This window comes from Vigna umbellata, chromosome 6 (genome assembly GCF_029865625.1).
Source record: "Vigna umbellata cultivar VRB3 chromosome 6, Vumbellata_1.0, whole genome shotgun sequence".
Lineage (NCBI taxonomy): Eukaryota > Viridiplantae > Streptophyta > Magnoliopsida > Fabales > Fabaceae > Vigna > Vigna umbellata.
The window spans coordinates 11,701,294-11,715,997 of NC_142170.1; the positions used below are offsets into that span (position 1 = coordinate 11,701,294).

The 14,704-nt window shown below is 28.8% G+C and overlaps 1 protein-coding gene across 1 annotated transcript; it reads right to left on the reverse strand.

Moving 5' to 3' along the window:
- Nucleotides 1-3,379: 3,379 nt before the first annotated feature.
- On the reverse strand, nt 3,380-6,880 carry LOC124839892 (uncharacterized). Its single transcript, XM_047315830.2, has 8 exons — nt 6,515-6,880; nt 5,901-6,398; nt 5,229-5,379; nt 4,780-5,062; nt 4,201-4,273; nt 4,031-4,121; nt 3,809-3,888; nt 3,380-3,669 (listed from the first exon to the last, which is right to left on the reverse strand). The coding sequence occupies exons 1-8, from the start codon at nt 6,569-6,571 to the stop codon at nt 3,520-3,522; spliced, it is 1,383 nt and encodes a 460-aa protein (XP_047171786.1). The 5' UTR covers nt 6,572-6,880; the 3' UTR covers nt 3,380-3,519.
- Between the last annotated feature and the right edge of the window lie 7,824 nt (nt 6,881-14,704).

Here is a 14,704-nt window from a genome sequence, read left to right on the forward strand (position 1 = left end):
TTCCTAAAATAAATTGAGGTAAATACTAAGAAAATATAAATTGTTATAATTAAAATAACAAAATAGTGACGTTGATGTTTGTGTTCCCCTCACATATGTCAGGTTTTATTTTCTTTTTTTCAGCACTGTTTTGGATGAAAAACAAAAGAATTGCATCAAAAAGAAGAAAAAAACAAATTAAATAATCCTGTCGGGAAGGCGATCATATAACCAAGGAAGATGAAAATCATATATAAAAATATTTTATTTTGGAAAACACGTCCAATACTCAATAAAAGCTTTTTATTCTGAAATTTTCTTCATTAGTTGTTAAATAATAAAATAATATATCATGAACTACAGCATTAAATGTCTTTAATATTTTTTAGTCTGTCAAAACTCTTTAATTGAAGAGTGAGAAAAAGCATGAGAAGGGTATCCCGTGAACAAAAATACTCAATTTTTTCTAATGTAAGAGATATCGTATAATATTCTTATTTTTATTTTTAAACAAAATTATTTTAGATGATCAGCTCTAATAAAATATTGATTTTAAATATAGAAATTTTCACCGTTAGATATCATAAATACATCTATTTTATCAGTAAATGATTAATTACTAATATTTATGAGTTGGGTGTAATTAATAATATTCTGTAAAAGATGTGAAATTAATTAGTAATATTTATTATATATGGACACCCATTAAACTGAATAAATATTATGATAAATGTACCATACCATGAATAAGTGAATAATTAATTAGTAATATTAATTTTTGGAAGATATCTTTTAAAAAGAGTTGGTATTGGAATGTGTTCTAAAAGCCTGAAGGGAATGAACTGCAATTGGAGAGTCAATAATGCATTGGCAAACCCAACCACTCATCCTTCTTGCACATGTTTCATTGTTCCATGTGCTCTGCAGATCATGTCACATCATGTCTCTGGTTTTGGCCACCACCATGTTTCTTTCAATGTATCAACAATTTGGTTTCTACAAAATTCTGCAAACAGACACCGAAGCTCAATGAATTTGAGAAGAATGGTATATAAATTTTTTATTATTTATACGAGTGAAGCCGAAGTGAAGACGGAAGTAAATTTGGTGAAAATTAATGTAAGATTTTATTAATATAATAAATTAAAAAGATTTATTTTAAAATTTATTTTTATTTATTTTTAAATCTATTCAAATAAATAATAAAATTTTATTTTTAAATCATGTGAAATTTATTTAATCACTATTCCCAGAAACTCTTAACTTTTTAAAACTCTTAACTTTTTAAAATGTGTTTCATTCTAATAAATATTAGAAAAATATTTTAAATTATGAATATTGTATTTGAAATGATTTTGCATGCTTCGAAAATAATTTTTCAGTGTAAATTTAATGAATGGAACAGTTACCAGAAATAAAAAGTAAAAGGCTGACCGATTTATTGAACCACTGTGGTAAAAGGTATTTTTAGTTATCCACAGTGCTATTAAATACTACCGTAATTAAACATTAATTAAATATTTATAATTTTTCAAAATTCAACAATTAATTTTTTTTTATAATAGCTAGAGAATAACGACCGTTGATGCATGATAACTTTTATCATTGATCAAAATTTAAATTTAATATACTTACATGATAATTTATTAAAATGGTTCCAATATTATATATATAAATATATCTGTGTGAGAGAGAAATAGGAGCAACTTCCAATGTAATAGACCCAGACCTCGAAAAATGTTACAGTTTTAAAGTGTAATTATTAAGCATCAAAGTTGTTTTCAAACTGTTTTAGGAAAAAAAGAACTAATAATTTATTTGAAGCTAAAGTATAGAAACTTTACATATATCGACGCATAAGACTATAATAATTTTAATTGCAATGAATATTATTTAATTTAAACTTATGATATGTTAGATTTCAAAAATAAAAAATATTGTTTTCTCAAAAACATATTCTGCATTAAAAAAATTATTTTACTGATATGGTAATGGTTTATTAATTGTGAATATTTTTTGAGCAATACACATAGCAACTTAATTGAGTGAATATTATGTTATTAAAGAAGAAACGTCAAAGTCACAATAATACCATATTTTCAAATAAAATATGGTATTATTGTGTTCTTCCACTCTATTACGTCGATCATCCGAATGGGATAAAAGAAAAAAATGAAGAGTGAGAAATGACATTATTGTTGTTCGAGTGTACAAAATTTAACAAAATAAAAGATTCAGAAAAATGTACAAGTTTATTAAGCGCGTAACTTATGTCGATTTTTAATCAATAAATATTTTCTATGCTATTAAAATCATAACTAACATAAAATACTTTGATGTAAGTTAAAACTAAAATTAACATAAAAAGTTTTTTTTTTATGGAAATTGAAATTAGAACCAACATAAAGATTCTTTCAAATCTTTAATTATGTCATTGTCTTTAAGGTTAAAAATTGTTGATACCATTAAATGTCTTTTTCTGTAACATAGAGGATTCCGGATTCTTTTATGTGATATGGATATTTCAAGCATTGTGCTCACTTTTAAGAGAATTTTTATTATTATCATATTAATGAACTTATATTAAAGGTTTTAGACAACTTGATATAGAATGAGATGTTAACATTACATATGTTTTAAAAGAAAGTTATTCTCTTACCTCTATTGTGTCAAAATATAGAACCCTTTTACTTTTTGAACGTCCCTCTAGCTCAGGAAAATTGAAAAACAGGTTTGGGTAAGTCATACAAATCACAATGCCTCAAAGGCTTTTATTTTCTGCACTCCCACAATTTCTTTGCGCACCTGCTAAAGTTTTCAAAATGACAATTTTACTTTCCGTGAAACTAACTTTCAGAATATATGTTTAGGTGATTTTCTAGAATAAGTTTTTTAGAATTTTCAGAAGGAAAATGTTTTTTTTAATTTTTTTTATGTTTCGGAGATTTTTAGAATAAGTTTTTTAAAAATTTTAGAAGAAAAATGTTTTTTTAACAATTTTTTTATAATCTTTTTATAACATATAATCCATTATCAAAAAAAGTTTTTAAAAAAATGGTTAACATATGGTCTTTTCCAATATTTGAAACAGAACTTTAGAATAAAATTTTCAGAACAGAACTTTTGGAACGGTTTAAATGTATTTCGAAAAAGATATTTTGGAATAGAATATTTGGAACAAATTTTCTGGAAAGCATATAATATCTTCCAAAATGAATTTTAGAAACATCCTTACAGAAAATGTACTCCTAAAAGAGCTTTCTTTCTGCATTTCTCTCTTTTTCTTTCTCTGCAATGACGACAGTGTGGTGTAGTGGTGGAGAGTGTTGGAGTCTTTTACTATGATTGTGGAGTAAAGAAGTGATAGAAGGTGTAATATAAGTTATTTGATGCAGAAAAATAAAGGAAAGTTATTCCACTGCAAGAGAAATTGAAGTCCTAAGTTATTCTGTATTACGACAATATATAAGCTGTACATTGAAGTCTGGTGCACATGTACACTGAAGTAAAACCCTTAGTTATTTGATAGTCCTTCTTGTGTCATCCTGAAGAACCACGCTGCTGCTGTGATAAAGTTTGCCATCTTCTTCTCCATCTACTAATCTCCAAAACAATTGAACTTCCACTCATCACAACACCAAACCCGGCAAATGTAGCAAGAAGGATCGACAAAACCGCATGCTTACCAACCTGAAGTTCACACATCAAATTAATATCTGAACCAACCCTCAATGATCCATTTAACTATTTATTTCTCAAAATAATGTCACCAATCTTTTTTTACTGTGAAAATTTAGCAGTAACAATTTTGCAGGTATCAAAATCTTACCAAGGGGTAAAATATATGAGCGAATAGGACTACCGAAAGAAATTGGACGGATGCATATAACCAGATGAACTTGCTCTTCACTGGAACACAAAATTTAAGTTAGGATTTGCCTGTTGGTGAAACCAAACCACGCAATATTCTGAAAATAAACTAGGACGACAGTGATGAATTTCACAGACGAGTATCTTGACAATGTTTGTCAAGTATGTTTTGTGAACCTACCCATGGTCGTTGATGTCACGGAGGAGAGTAGGCCTAGTACACATGAAAATGGAAGAGAGACGAAAATTGCCCTGGTTCCCATTTTTCCAACCTGCAGAAGTTCAATACCTTAAGACTATAATGTATAACTTTGATAGTGTTGAATCATATGATAGGACTTCTATTCTTACCAACAGCTGCTCAAGGAAACAAAAGTAGGCAAGCATGCTGACAATAACGAGCACTGGGAGTTCCTGCCAAACCCTGTCGAATTGAACAGACAAATTAAGAATTGTTCTGTGTAACAGTAATTTATAGTACCAAGAAAGACACAACAAGAAGAACATTCTATTCCATCGGTAACTTTTAAGACTGAACACAGTATTGGCTGCAGAACCCCAAGGAAAATATTGATTGCAAAATAATATTCTAAAAGCTTCTTGAGCACGAAAGATGCAATTTGAACTAGAGATTGCTAGGAACGAGCCTACAACTAAGACACAACAAGTCCGGGATCTGAATTTAATCGTATGAAAGTAAAACTGTAAAATAGATTATTCATGCACAAAGTCATCACTGGATGTCCAAACCCTATGAAAAGTTTTGAGATGGCATCCAAGTTCATTATTTCAACATATATAGTATGATTCTATAAACAGGTTTGCCATAACATTCTATTGTATTGGTATCCATTTAGCTCACAATTGAAACGTACTTGCATGACTCACTTGTGGTAACCAGTGTTTATATAAGAAAATAGGAAGACATGCCTGTAATCATCTCCCTGCTCGGACCTTACTCCAGTATTCTGGGTTTGAACACTTCGGATCCGTAAGAGAGTGACAGGGAGGTTCCGAACTTCCTCCTTGCACACATCACAGGTCTTGTTACCCTTGATACTAAACCATTTAACAGCACATTCTTGGTGAGCCAGAGCCAGTTCACCTTTGCAGCTGCATTCCATCTTTAATGTCTCACCTCCTTCACATAGATCAACCAGACAAATTCTGCACACCGCTTCCTCTTGACCGATATCTTCACCACCACCATTGTCTAAGCCAAGAAAGACATTCAAGTTACCAAGTGCATGTAGGTTTGGAAACAGTTTGTTCTAGATTTAGAAAAGAAAATTAGAGGAATTGAAAAAAAGGAAAACAATTTTATATGAAATGTAAATTTTTTTATATCAAAATTGTTTATGTTAAATAGAACAATATACCAGAATCCTTTGTTGATTGATTGACTTCATGTACGCGAGGAGTGGAAGGAATGATGCGGAAAACTGAATCCATTCTCCTTATGCCTTTTTCTTTGCCATTGACAGGCACTGAACGAGAACGAGCTATCATCCCCTGCGTCTCTCTTCCCTGCTAAAGGACCACACAGATTAAAGCACATTTATGTGATGTATCACTCGGCCACAATTTCATACCAGAAATAAGTGACAGAAGAAAAAGAAGGGAAATGATTACTCGGTACACCATGTCCCAGTCAAAATGGTTAACAATGGAGTTTCATCAATTTTTCATTATAAACTAAAAATTTTACCTACATGTTCTGCAAAAATTAACCTAGCATAATAGTAATTTATCAGAAAAAGCGGAGAAAAGGAAGAAGCACTGAGCTATTGACAAAAAAAAGAGTAGAAGTAAATATAATCGTTTAAAAATTCGGTGTTCATCGTTCCTGTTTTTCTGTTCATACAGTTTAAATCTAAAAAAAAAATTACCCTGATTATTATAAGTCTCCACTCAACACTAATTTTAATTTCAGTAGAAGAAATATAGCAAATAATGAAATCGTTATGTCAAATTCTGCCATTAAAAAGACAAGATGGCAATTAATTAAATTGTGATTTTAAAACTTAATTGCTACAGGCATGAAATCTTACGTATGGAGAAGCAGCAAGAGTTCCAGCCAGAGCAGATTCTACGTCTGCACGTCCAATTTCTTCTATCGGTAACGAAGACGTTCTATTAATCTTAGGAGTGAATATCTTGGTGAGAGACACTGATCTAGCGATGGAGGACTTTTCTTGATGGCCAGAAAAAGAAGCTTCCGAAGCTGCGGTAACAACCTTTTCGACATCAAGCGATTGACGATTCTTGAAGCCAAACCTCGGCAAGATGTTTCTCATGGATGATTTGCCTCTCGAAGCCGAAGAAGAAGAAGAAGAAGGTCTGGGAGCATCCACAGAGCGAGAAGTCACAAGAAAATTCACTTTCTTCTGACTAGGAGTTGGACTTGGCGTCAGTGGCATCCTTATTCCAACAAAATCCCGACAACAGTCTTCCGATGTTGTGGTCGGAATTTCCAACTGAATTTTCTCTGGCTTCCAGTGATTGTTTCCATGCGAGGTTTCACCGGTTACCCCCATTGTATCACCCACCTACAAACACAAGAAGACGGAATTGAATTGAATGTTGGGTGCTCCTAAAATACAAGGGAAGAAGCAGTTAAAGGCAAAAGATAGTATGTATGTAGCATGTGAATTGGAAGAGAAACCGTTGGATTGGACGAAAGCGTGTCATGATTTTCCGTTTCTTTTTGTTGAGCACTCATTTCGTGGTGACAAAGCAAAGCAACAAGTCGGAACTAATCAGAATACAATACTACTATTAGTAGTAGTAGTACTATCACTTTGTTATTGCTTAGTGCGCCTGTTCGTAAATTCAGAATAGAAAAAAAATGCTTGAATGGGGTTACAGAGAAAATCGAAACATTTATGAACAAAGTAGGAGTATGTCCCGCTCTCACTCACCCACACACACTTCTTTTTTCTCCACTACGCTCTCACCATTTGCATTATTCACGTACCAGTATTTCTACACTTTTATACCCATCATCCATGCCATCAGAATATCTAATTAACATAACTTTTTCATAACCTTAAAATCAGTTTTATTTTTTTAAAAATCGTATTTTTATTTAGTTACTTTATAACCTATCAGTCAATGTACTACGTGTAGCAGTGAAGGTTGAGACGTGGGATGAGGAGGAAGGGCGGTGAAGAGGGTAGCCATTTGAGGTTGTTTTGGGGATTATTAACCTAATTTCTTTCCATTCACGCATTTCCTGTGAATTTTGTCTGTAAGAAACTCTGGCCACTCTTTGTTCTTTTCTGAGAAGGGGAAAGTACTTTTCATGTTTTTTACTTGAAACAGATTAAGGAAACATCATTAAACCCAATCTCCATCTTCTCTTAGTATAGATATACATCATCACCAAACTATTTTAGGTTTAAGATGATTCATCTTCTTCCTCTACTTCTAATACTATCACATTCATTACATATTCATAATAACAAGCTTTAATTCATTTTTTATCTCAATTTTTGTTAAAAAATTTCAAGTAAGTTTCTTTATGTTTTTTAGTTAAGTCTTAATTCAAAAATTTTGTTAATATTATACCAATAATATTAAATACATTTTTCACGTGTTAATTTGTAATTTAAAAAAAAAATATTTTCTTTTATTTATTTTTTAAAATTTAATCACGTGTTTATAGTACGTGTTACGTGTAATTAAATTATATTCAATTTAATTTTAATATTTTTTCATTTAATTTAATCTTACATTTTTCTTAAAATAGAATTATTTTAAATTAAAACCAAATTTATTATTTTTATAAATATTATATTAATATTTTTATTATATACTTATTAGATTTCATTCAAATAAATTATTTTGTAATCTTATAGAAATTATGAATTAATAATGTAACAGTTCTTACTCTTTAAAATATTAAATTTAAAAATCCATTTTATTATATAATTGAAAGAAAAAATATACAATAAAAAATAATAAAAAATATATTTAATTATTATTATTATTACGTAACATCCCAAAAATATAACTTAAAATCATATTATAGAATATTCACACTTAACTATAGTACAATTCAGTTATGAGAGAAAGAGGGTATGTTTATGGCTGAATGGCCTTACAACAATACTTCAGAATTTAAACTTTACAAAACGAAGGACTAGACCGAACGGTTCCAAAACTATGCTTACACCGAACGGTTATACAAAATAAGACTAGTTCTAACGATCGAACATTATTAAGGTTCAGCTTTAACTTTCACTTTTCCAAAGCCTCTTCCAGCAAACACTCGTCCCCTTCTGCTCACATCCACAGGATGATTATTGCAATAGGAAGAATAACCGGACGGACAACAAGACAGGAAAGTAGGGTAAACTTATGTAATTTAATTAATTCAGTAAAACATATAATTCACATAAATTTGACATAAATCAATAGGTCAATCATGCAACAACCACTCATACATTTCCAACCATAACCATATAGCAATACATGCAATAACCGACCACTTTACTCTGACTGTCCGGACTGTATGAATTTTGTGTAGTTACGACGTTTTTGCACCCGGGTGATGTAGTAGTTGGGATGACCTCAAGAGCTGCCACTCGAGGTTAGTCCGTTATACCTCGCCCAAGTTCACCTTATGGACTAGGACCTCCTGTCATTCTCACACACGATTTACTCCTCTCTACTTGAGAATGACTGATCACAGAATATCAGGATAAACGCCAGCTAAGCATAACCACATTCATACTTTACCATTCAATAACCCATCCTGAAATATTCCTCCCTGGAATAATCCTTCATATCCATACTATTCCATTCATATCACATTTTAAATACCATCATACTTCATTATCAATACATTCAAACCGAACCCAGAAAACAAGATCCCATCTTCGAACAAAACTGAAAGAAATAACCTCCATCTTAGAAGCAAGACCGAACAAGAGAATACTTTTTAGACTATCATAACCGAACGCTTAGTGTAAAACCGAGCAGTCTTTCACTTATCCACAGAACAGGACCAAACGGTCCATACTAGGTAAGACTCATCAGAAGCCGAACACTTATGGTAATACAGAACGTTTACTCGATACTCAACAGTTATGACCAAACGATCTTTACTAGACAGAACTCCAAGAATGTACAGAATATATATAATTAGACTTAACCAAAAATCATGAAAGCTTTTAACCTAAACCTAAGAACTTAAACCGAACACTACAAACTTTGACTGAACACTACTGAGTTGGGCCTAACACTCCTAGTTTCAAATATAAGTACATAATTGAGGATTATGACGAGACCGAGCGCTTGGTTCAAGACCGAACACTACTGAGCTTATACAATGAAGAAATATATTCTAATTACAATTACATATAACTTATTTCAACAGAGGATAAGTATAATATTTAAAAAAATGTAAGTATTATTGAATACCTTAACTAAGCTTATTGCGAAGTATAAATAGGAAACTATATGTAGACCGAACGCTTATTTACAAGTATAATAATAGAAAATTGATCGGTCATTAACTGAAATTCTCTACAGAAGGAGAATCTAGTCCAGACCGAATGTCCAATGGAAACCGAACGGTCACGAATGACTCTCAGCAACAATTATAGAATCACGCAGAATGCTGCAGATTGAAACTCAGATCCTATTCATACCCAGTTCGCACCATGTATATCCATCACTCACATACAAACAATCATACAACAACATTGATAATTCATATAAGCCAAATAACTAAACAAAACATCAAACATACATGCCAACATTCAAAACAGAGAATTATAATTAAATTACAAGCTTCCCTTACCTCTAAACTCAGTCGAACGCTCACGGTTGCAGTATTTGGTTCACCACTACTAATCTTATACACTTAGAGTTTTCTGGTTTACGAAACTAAACCAAATAAAATACCAGAATTGCTATCAGAATTTCATAGAAGAATATGATAATCTCATGCATCCAGAATCTTGGTTTGCATGTGACATAAAACAACCGTGCTAAGAGAAGAATGAACTTACCAATTCAAACCAACAACTTGATCGGTGCAAATTGAAACCCTTAACACCAAGAAGACTCAGGCGATGCCTGAATGATGATCGGAAGAAGAAAATTGTGAGATTTTGTTGAGAGAAAAAGAAGATTGTAGAGAGAAGGAGGAGAAAATGAAGAACTCTGAAGTTTGAAGAGAATGGTGCATGCAGAAAAGTTGTACGAAATTTTAAAGTTTGATTTTTATATTACCGTAAAAAATCAATCGGCCACTCTGTTACCCACACCTGTCTTCCACTTTCTGATTTTCACTAACACCTAACTTTCACTCACACTGAATTTTAAGGGTTCTAACATAATATATTTATTATTGTTAAAAATAAGTACTGATGTGACTAAATGTTTTTTAATATATATACATATAAATATATATTAAAATAAAAATTTAAATAAATGAAAATATTACTATAATATTTATGTGAAAAAATTTAATTTATAAGAGTGAATTAAATAAAAATATAAATACAACAATTAAATGTGACACTACTGTTACCAATATTATGTGGTACATCCTAAACCTAACACATGAACAATCTTTCGTTAGAAAAAAAAATTACGAACCAACAAATTACGTATCTTTATTACTGTTGATGCAATATTAATAAAGATAACCTAATTAAATCAATTTTTTAAAAATTAAAATTTAATTAAAACAAAATAAAAATAAAAAAACTCGCTTGAGATTTTTCATTCAAAAATTAAAACCTAATAATAAAATAATAAACATTTTAAACTAAAACAGTTGTAAAATAAACAAATTTCAAAACTATTATTAATTGATGTCGATGGTAATGAACATAATTGGTATTGTGGAGAAGAGGACAAAAACTTTGAAATAAATTAACAATAATTGTATTTAATGATTCTAGAGCTTTCTTCTGCCATGAAAATGAGATGAGCTTTGACACTCTTATTTCATACTACCCTTTCCCCATAAATGCGGTCTCAATAGAAAATTATAATCTCAAATATTCCAAAAAAAAACCCTCAAATAGATTTGCATCAATGAGATACACCAACACTTCGTTGATTTAATTATATATATTATGTGGTATTTTAATTTTTTTTAAGTTATTTTTCTGTTTTAATTTATATAGATTTTGAAAATTCAATTTTTGTATTTTTTTAATCAATTTTTAAACGAATAACCAATAATCGAATGGTTACCAATTTTTAATTAAATGTATTTTTTCTTGTTTGATGGATAAATGTTTTATTTTAAACAAGAGAAAAGTAATATATATACCTTTTAGACATTCAACAATGAATTGTAATAACTCATGCAACCTATTTTATTACGTGTTTGCATTAGGTCATATTGAAAAGTTAATTATTTTGTTGATTATAAAAGTTTGATATGAATTAGCGTAAGTTGATTTGCAATCTACTTGTCTTCTAAAAAAAAATAATTTATAATTTTAAAATAAAATCCATAACCTTTCATTTCGTTATTTAATTTTATGGGTATTGTTGTCTTTGTCTCTTCTCTTACTCTTTCTCTAATCTCTTTCACGAACACCTCGTAGTCTATTTACAATTGTTGGAAGTGTCACATCGACTAGAGATAAGGTCAATTCATAGTTTATAAGTGGATGCAGACCTCAATCTACAAGCTGGTTTTGTGGATTGATTTAGACTTAAAATCCAGTTTTAACAACAATTGATTATATGTCCATTGTAACCTTATATTTATTTTCTGTGTTGCTTGCATCAAAGTTGCGATGGATAAATGAATCAATCTATTTAATCCATAATTTTTTATTCAATTGATAAGTCAATCCACATAAATGGTATTAACTACTATGTTTATTCCTTATATTTCTTTTTTCTTATTGATGAGTTTGATTTATAGTGTCTTATATAAGGTAATAAACCATGACAAGTTTCAAATCAATATATTAAAATAATAATATTAAATGACACTCTTACATATACATCATGATATATGCTTTTTTTATCCTTAAATTTCACTCTAAAGTTTGCAATATAATTTGATGAGTATATGCATAATAATATTGATGCAATCAAAATGTAATGTTGTTTATTAGTTAAAATAAAGTGTACTATTAATAAAAAGTTTCCTTATGATAAAATCATTAAATAACAACCAATTCCAAAACCAAACAATAATCAAATGTTACAGTGACCAGAAAACAATTTATAAATTAAAAATTATTGATATATAAAGTAATCTCTATCATAAATGAAAAATTATAATTTATTTTTTTAAATTAGCCACTAAATTGATTTCTAGTATCATCAAAAGAACAAATTAAACACTGTTTTCTTTGATAGCTAATATTGGAGACTTTTTTCAATTCACAAACCTCAAAACTATTGTAAATACCTATAATATTTAATTTATAAATTGATTAGGTATTTTCTTACGGTGTTGAGTTACTTATTTATCATAATTTACAATAACTTATCATAACTTAAAAGAGTAACATCTCAATATTATAAATTTTACTGACGAGCTAAAACATAATATAATACATTCTAAAAAAGGTTTAAATGTTATCAAATTAATAACGCTTTTTCTGAAAAATCATTTCTAGTAAATTAATTCTGTACTATTGTTTTAAAGTAAAAACCATTTATAAATATGACAATAGTCAGCATATTTTAATTTGGTACATAATAATATAAATAATTTTACAATATGGTTATTGTTTAATTGTTTGTATGTATTGAATTAAAAGTAACTTATAAAAGAGGGAACTTGACATAAATAATTATTGTTGAGTTGTGGTTTTCCTAGGAATACTTGTGGTTTTGAAGCAATCAAAATATATAAAAGAAATGAACAATACCCTTAACTTTCTCCCACTGCTAATGTCACTTTAGTTATTATAGGCAACAACTACAACTTTCATTGCCTCTTATAGACTACACCCAACATTCCCAATAATTCTCATATTAGATCATTATTTACGTCATAAACTCTATTATAATAAATTTACAGTTAAATATATTTATTTCTTTATCTTTTAATGAAAATTGAAAATAGTTGTTCTTCCAGATTTTAATTTAATTTAGTTATTAATTTAAAAAATATTTGAATTAAGTCATTTTAATTAAATTATGTTAACATTTTTAATATTTGAATTATTTATAAGGTTTGAATATTTATACTTTAATGTCAACTTAGAAACACGTATAAAATATTAAATAAATTTCACAAAATTTGGTTAAAATAATTAAATCTATACAATTTCAAAAACAAACTAATTCTAATTTTGTGTAAAAGTTAAAAAATTAAAAACATATTCAATCCAAAACTTTAAAACTGATAATTGTATTAAATCTTATTATAAGTATAATTATAACATGGTATGTCAAAGCATAGAGTTTAATATATACATCCGTAACGGTCGTTTAGAATATAATGACCTAACATTCAGTGACACAATCATTCATTTATTTATTTTACATATTTATTGTTTAATCCTATGAGTAAAATATGAATAATGATGTTAATGTTAATATAACAGAAGTATCACATTGAATTTTAAAAGAAATATGAAAATCACATTTAAGTCTAAAATAATAATAAAAAATATTGAATTATTGTTACAAATATAGAAATAAAAAGTACTATTATGATATTGAATAAAAGTTATAATAAAATCTTAATAATGATGTGAGATTAAGAAATTAAAAGATCGAATTAAAATTTTATGTTATGAGATGATAAACTTAAAATATTTGTGTGAATTAAAATGAAATAGAGGTTGGAGAAACGAAAGGCCATAGTGACCGACCTAATTGATTTAGAGAAGATGACAGTGAAGGAACAAGGTATGATGCTTCACATCTCATGCCACTCTTTTCTTTCTTTTGGAAAAAGACCTTTTTAATTAGTATTCCTCATACCCAAATTTAGTTCCATCACCTTCTTCACCACGTAATTACCATCATTAATTAAAAAAATTAATCAAATTCTCTGCTTCTCGAATAATCCAAACAAATATCATTAGGAAATTAAGAGTTTTTAGATGTTTTTATTAGAATATTAATATGCATAATTCAAATGTTCTTGAAACACTTGTCGTTAATGGTGAGATTAGAGCAGTAATTTGTTAATTAATAATTATGATTACGTATTTTTACAAGGTTCATTTTATAAAGGAAAAAAAAACGTATGGTAGCAGTCACCACCACCAAAGTTGCAGCATTAATGGAGTAACTGAAAGAAGCAAAATATCAATCATGTGAGCAAAGAAAGAGAATTAAGAAAAGAAAACACCTTTTACACGTCCAAGATACAACTAATAAATATAAACCAACAACATTTTGTTTTTACCACAAAAGAAAAGTTCTTTCTTACATGTGATTGATTTAAGATTCATGATATAAGATTGAATCTATATATCACTTACCACCTAAGTTATAATTTTGTGTGAGGTGTATTGAGTCTGATTTCTACTGAGTGTATAGTTTTTTTTATGGATTATGTGCAAATTGATAAGGAAATGATGAACATAAATTAAAACGTATACACAGAACTAATAGTTATTCATCTAATGACCATCTGAACAAAGTTATGTGTATTTTTCCTTTTATTCTTGTCTGTTAAAATATGATATATATTTTTTAATTTCAAGTTCGAAAGTATAATAAGATGAATGTAAAGTGAAATAAACATGAATCATTATATGTAAGAATTATTTTTTTATTTAAATTTATTAAGCATAATATTTACTAATTTCATTTTTTTTAATACTTTAAGATGATTTTCATAGATTTTTTTAATTTTTATAATTATAGGAAAAGAGATCAAATATATTATTTAATTGATATA

Bases quoted from the DNA above. Each gene is read 5' to 3' on its own strand.
- LOC124839892 (XM_047315830.2), bottom strand. From the start codon at position 6,571: ATGAGTGCTCAACAAAAAGAAACGGAAAATCATGACACGCTTTCGTCC. The intron at 6,399-6,514 runs GTTTCTCTTCCA...TTGTGTTTGTAG, and splicing joins CGCTTTCGTCCAATCCAACG to GTGGGTGATACAATGGGGGT. The intron at 5,380-5,900 runs GTAAGATTTCAT...GTGGTCCTTTAG, and splicing joins CTCTTGCTGCTTCTCCATAC to CAGGGAAGAGAGACGCAGGG.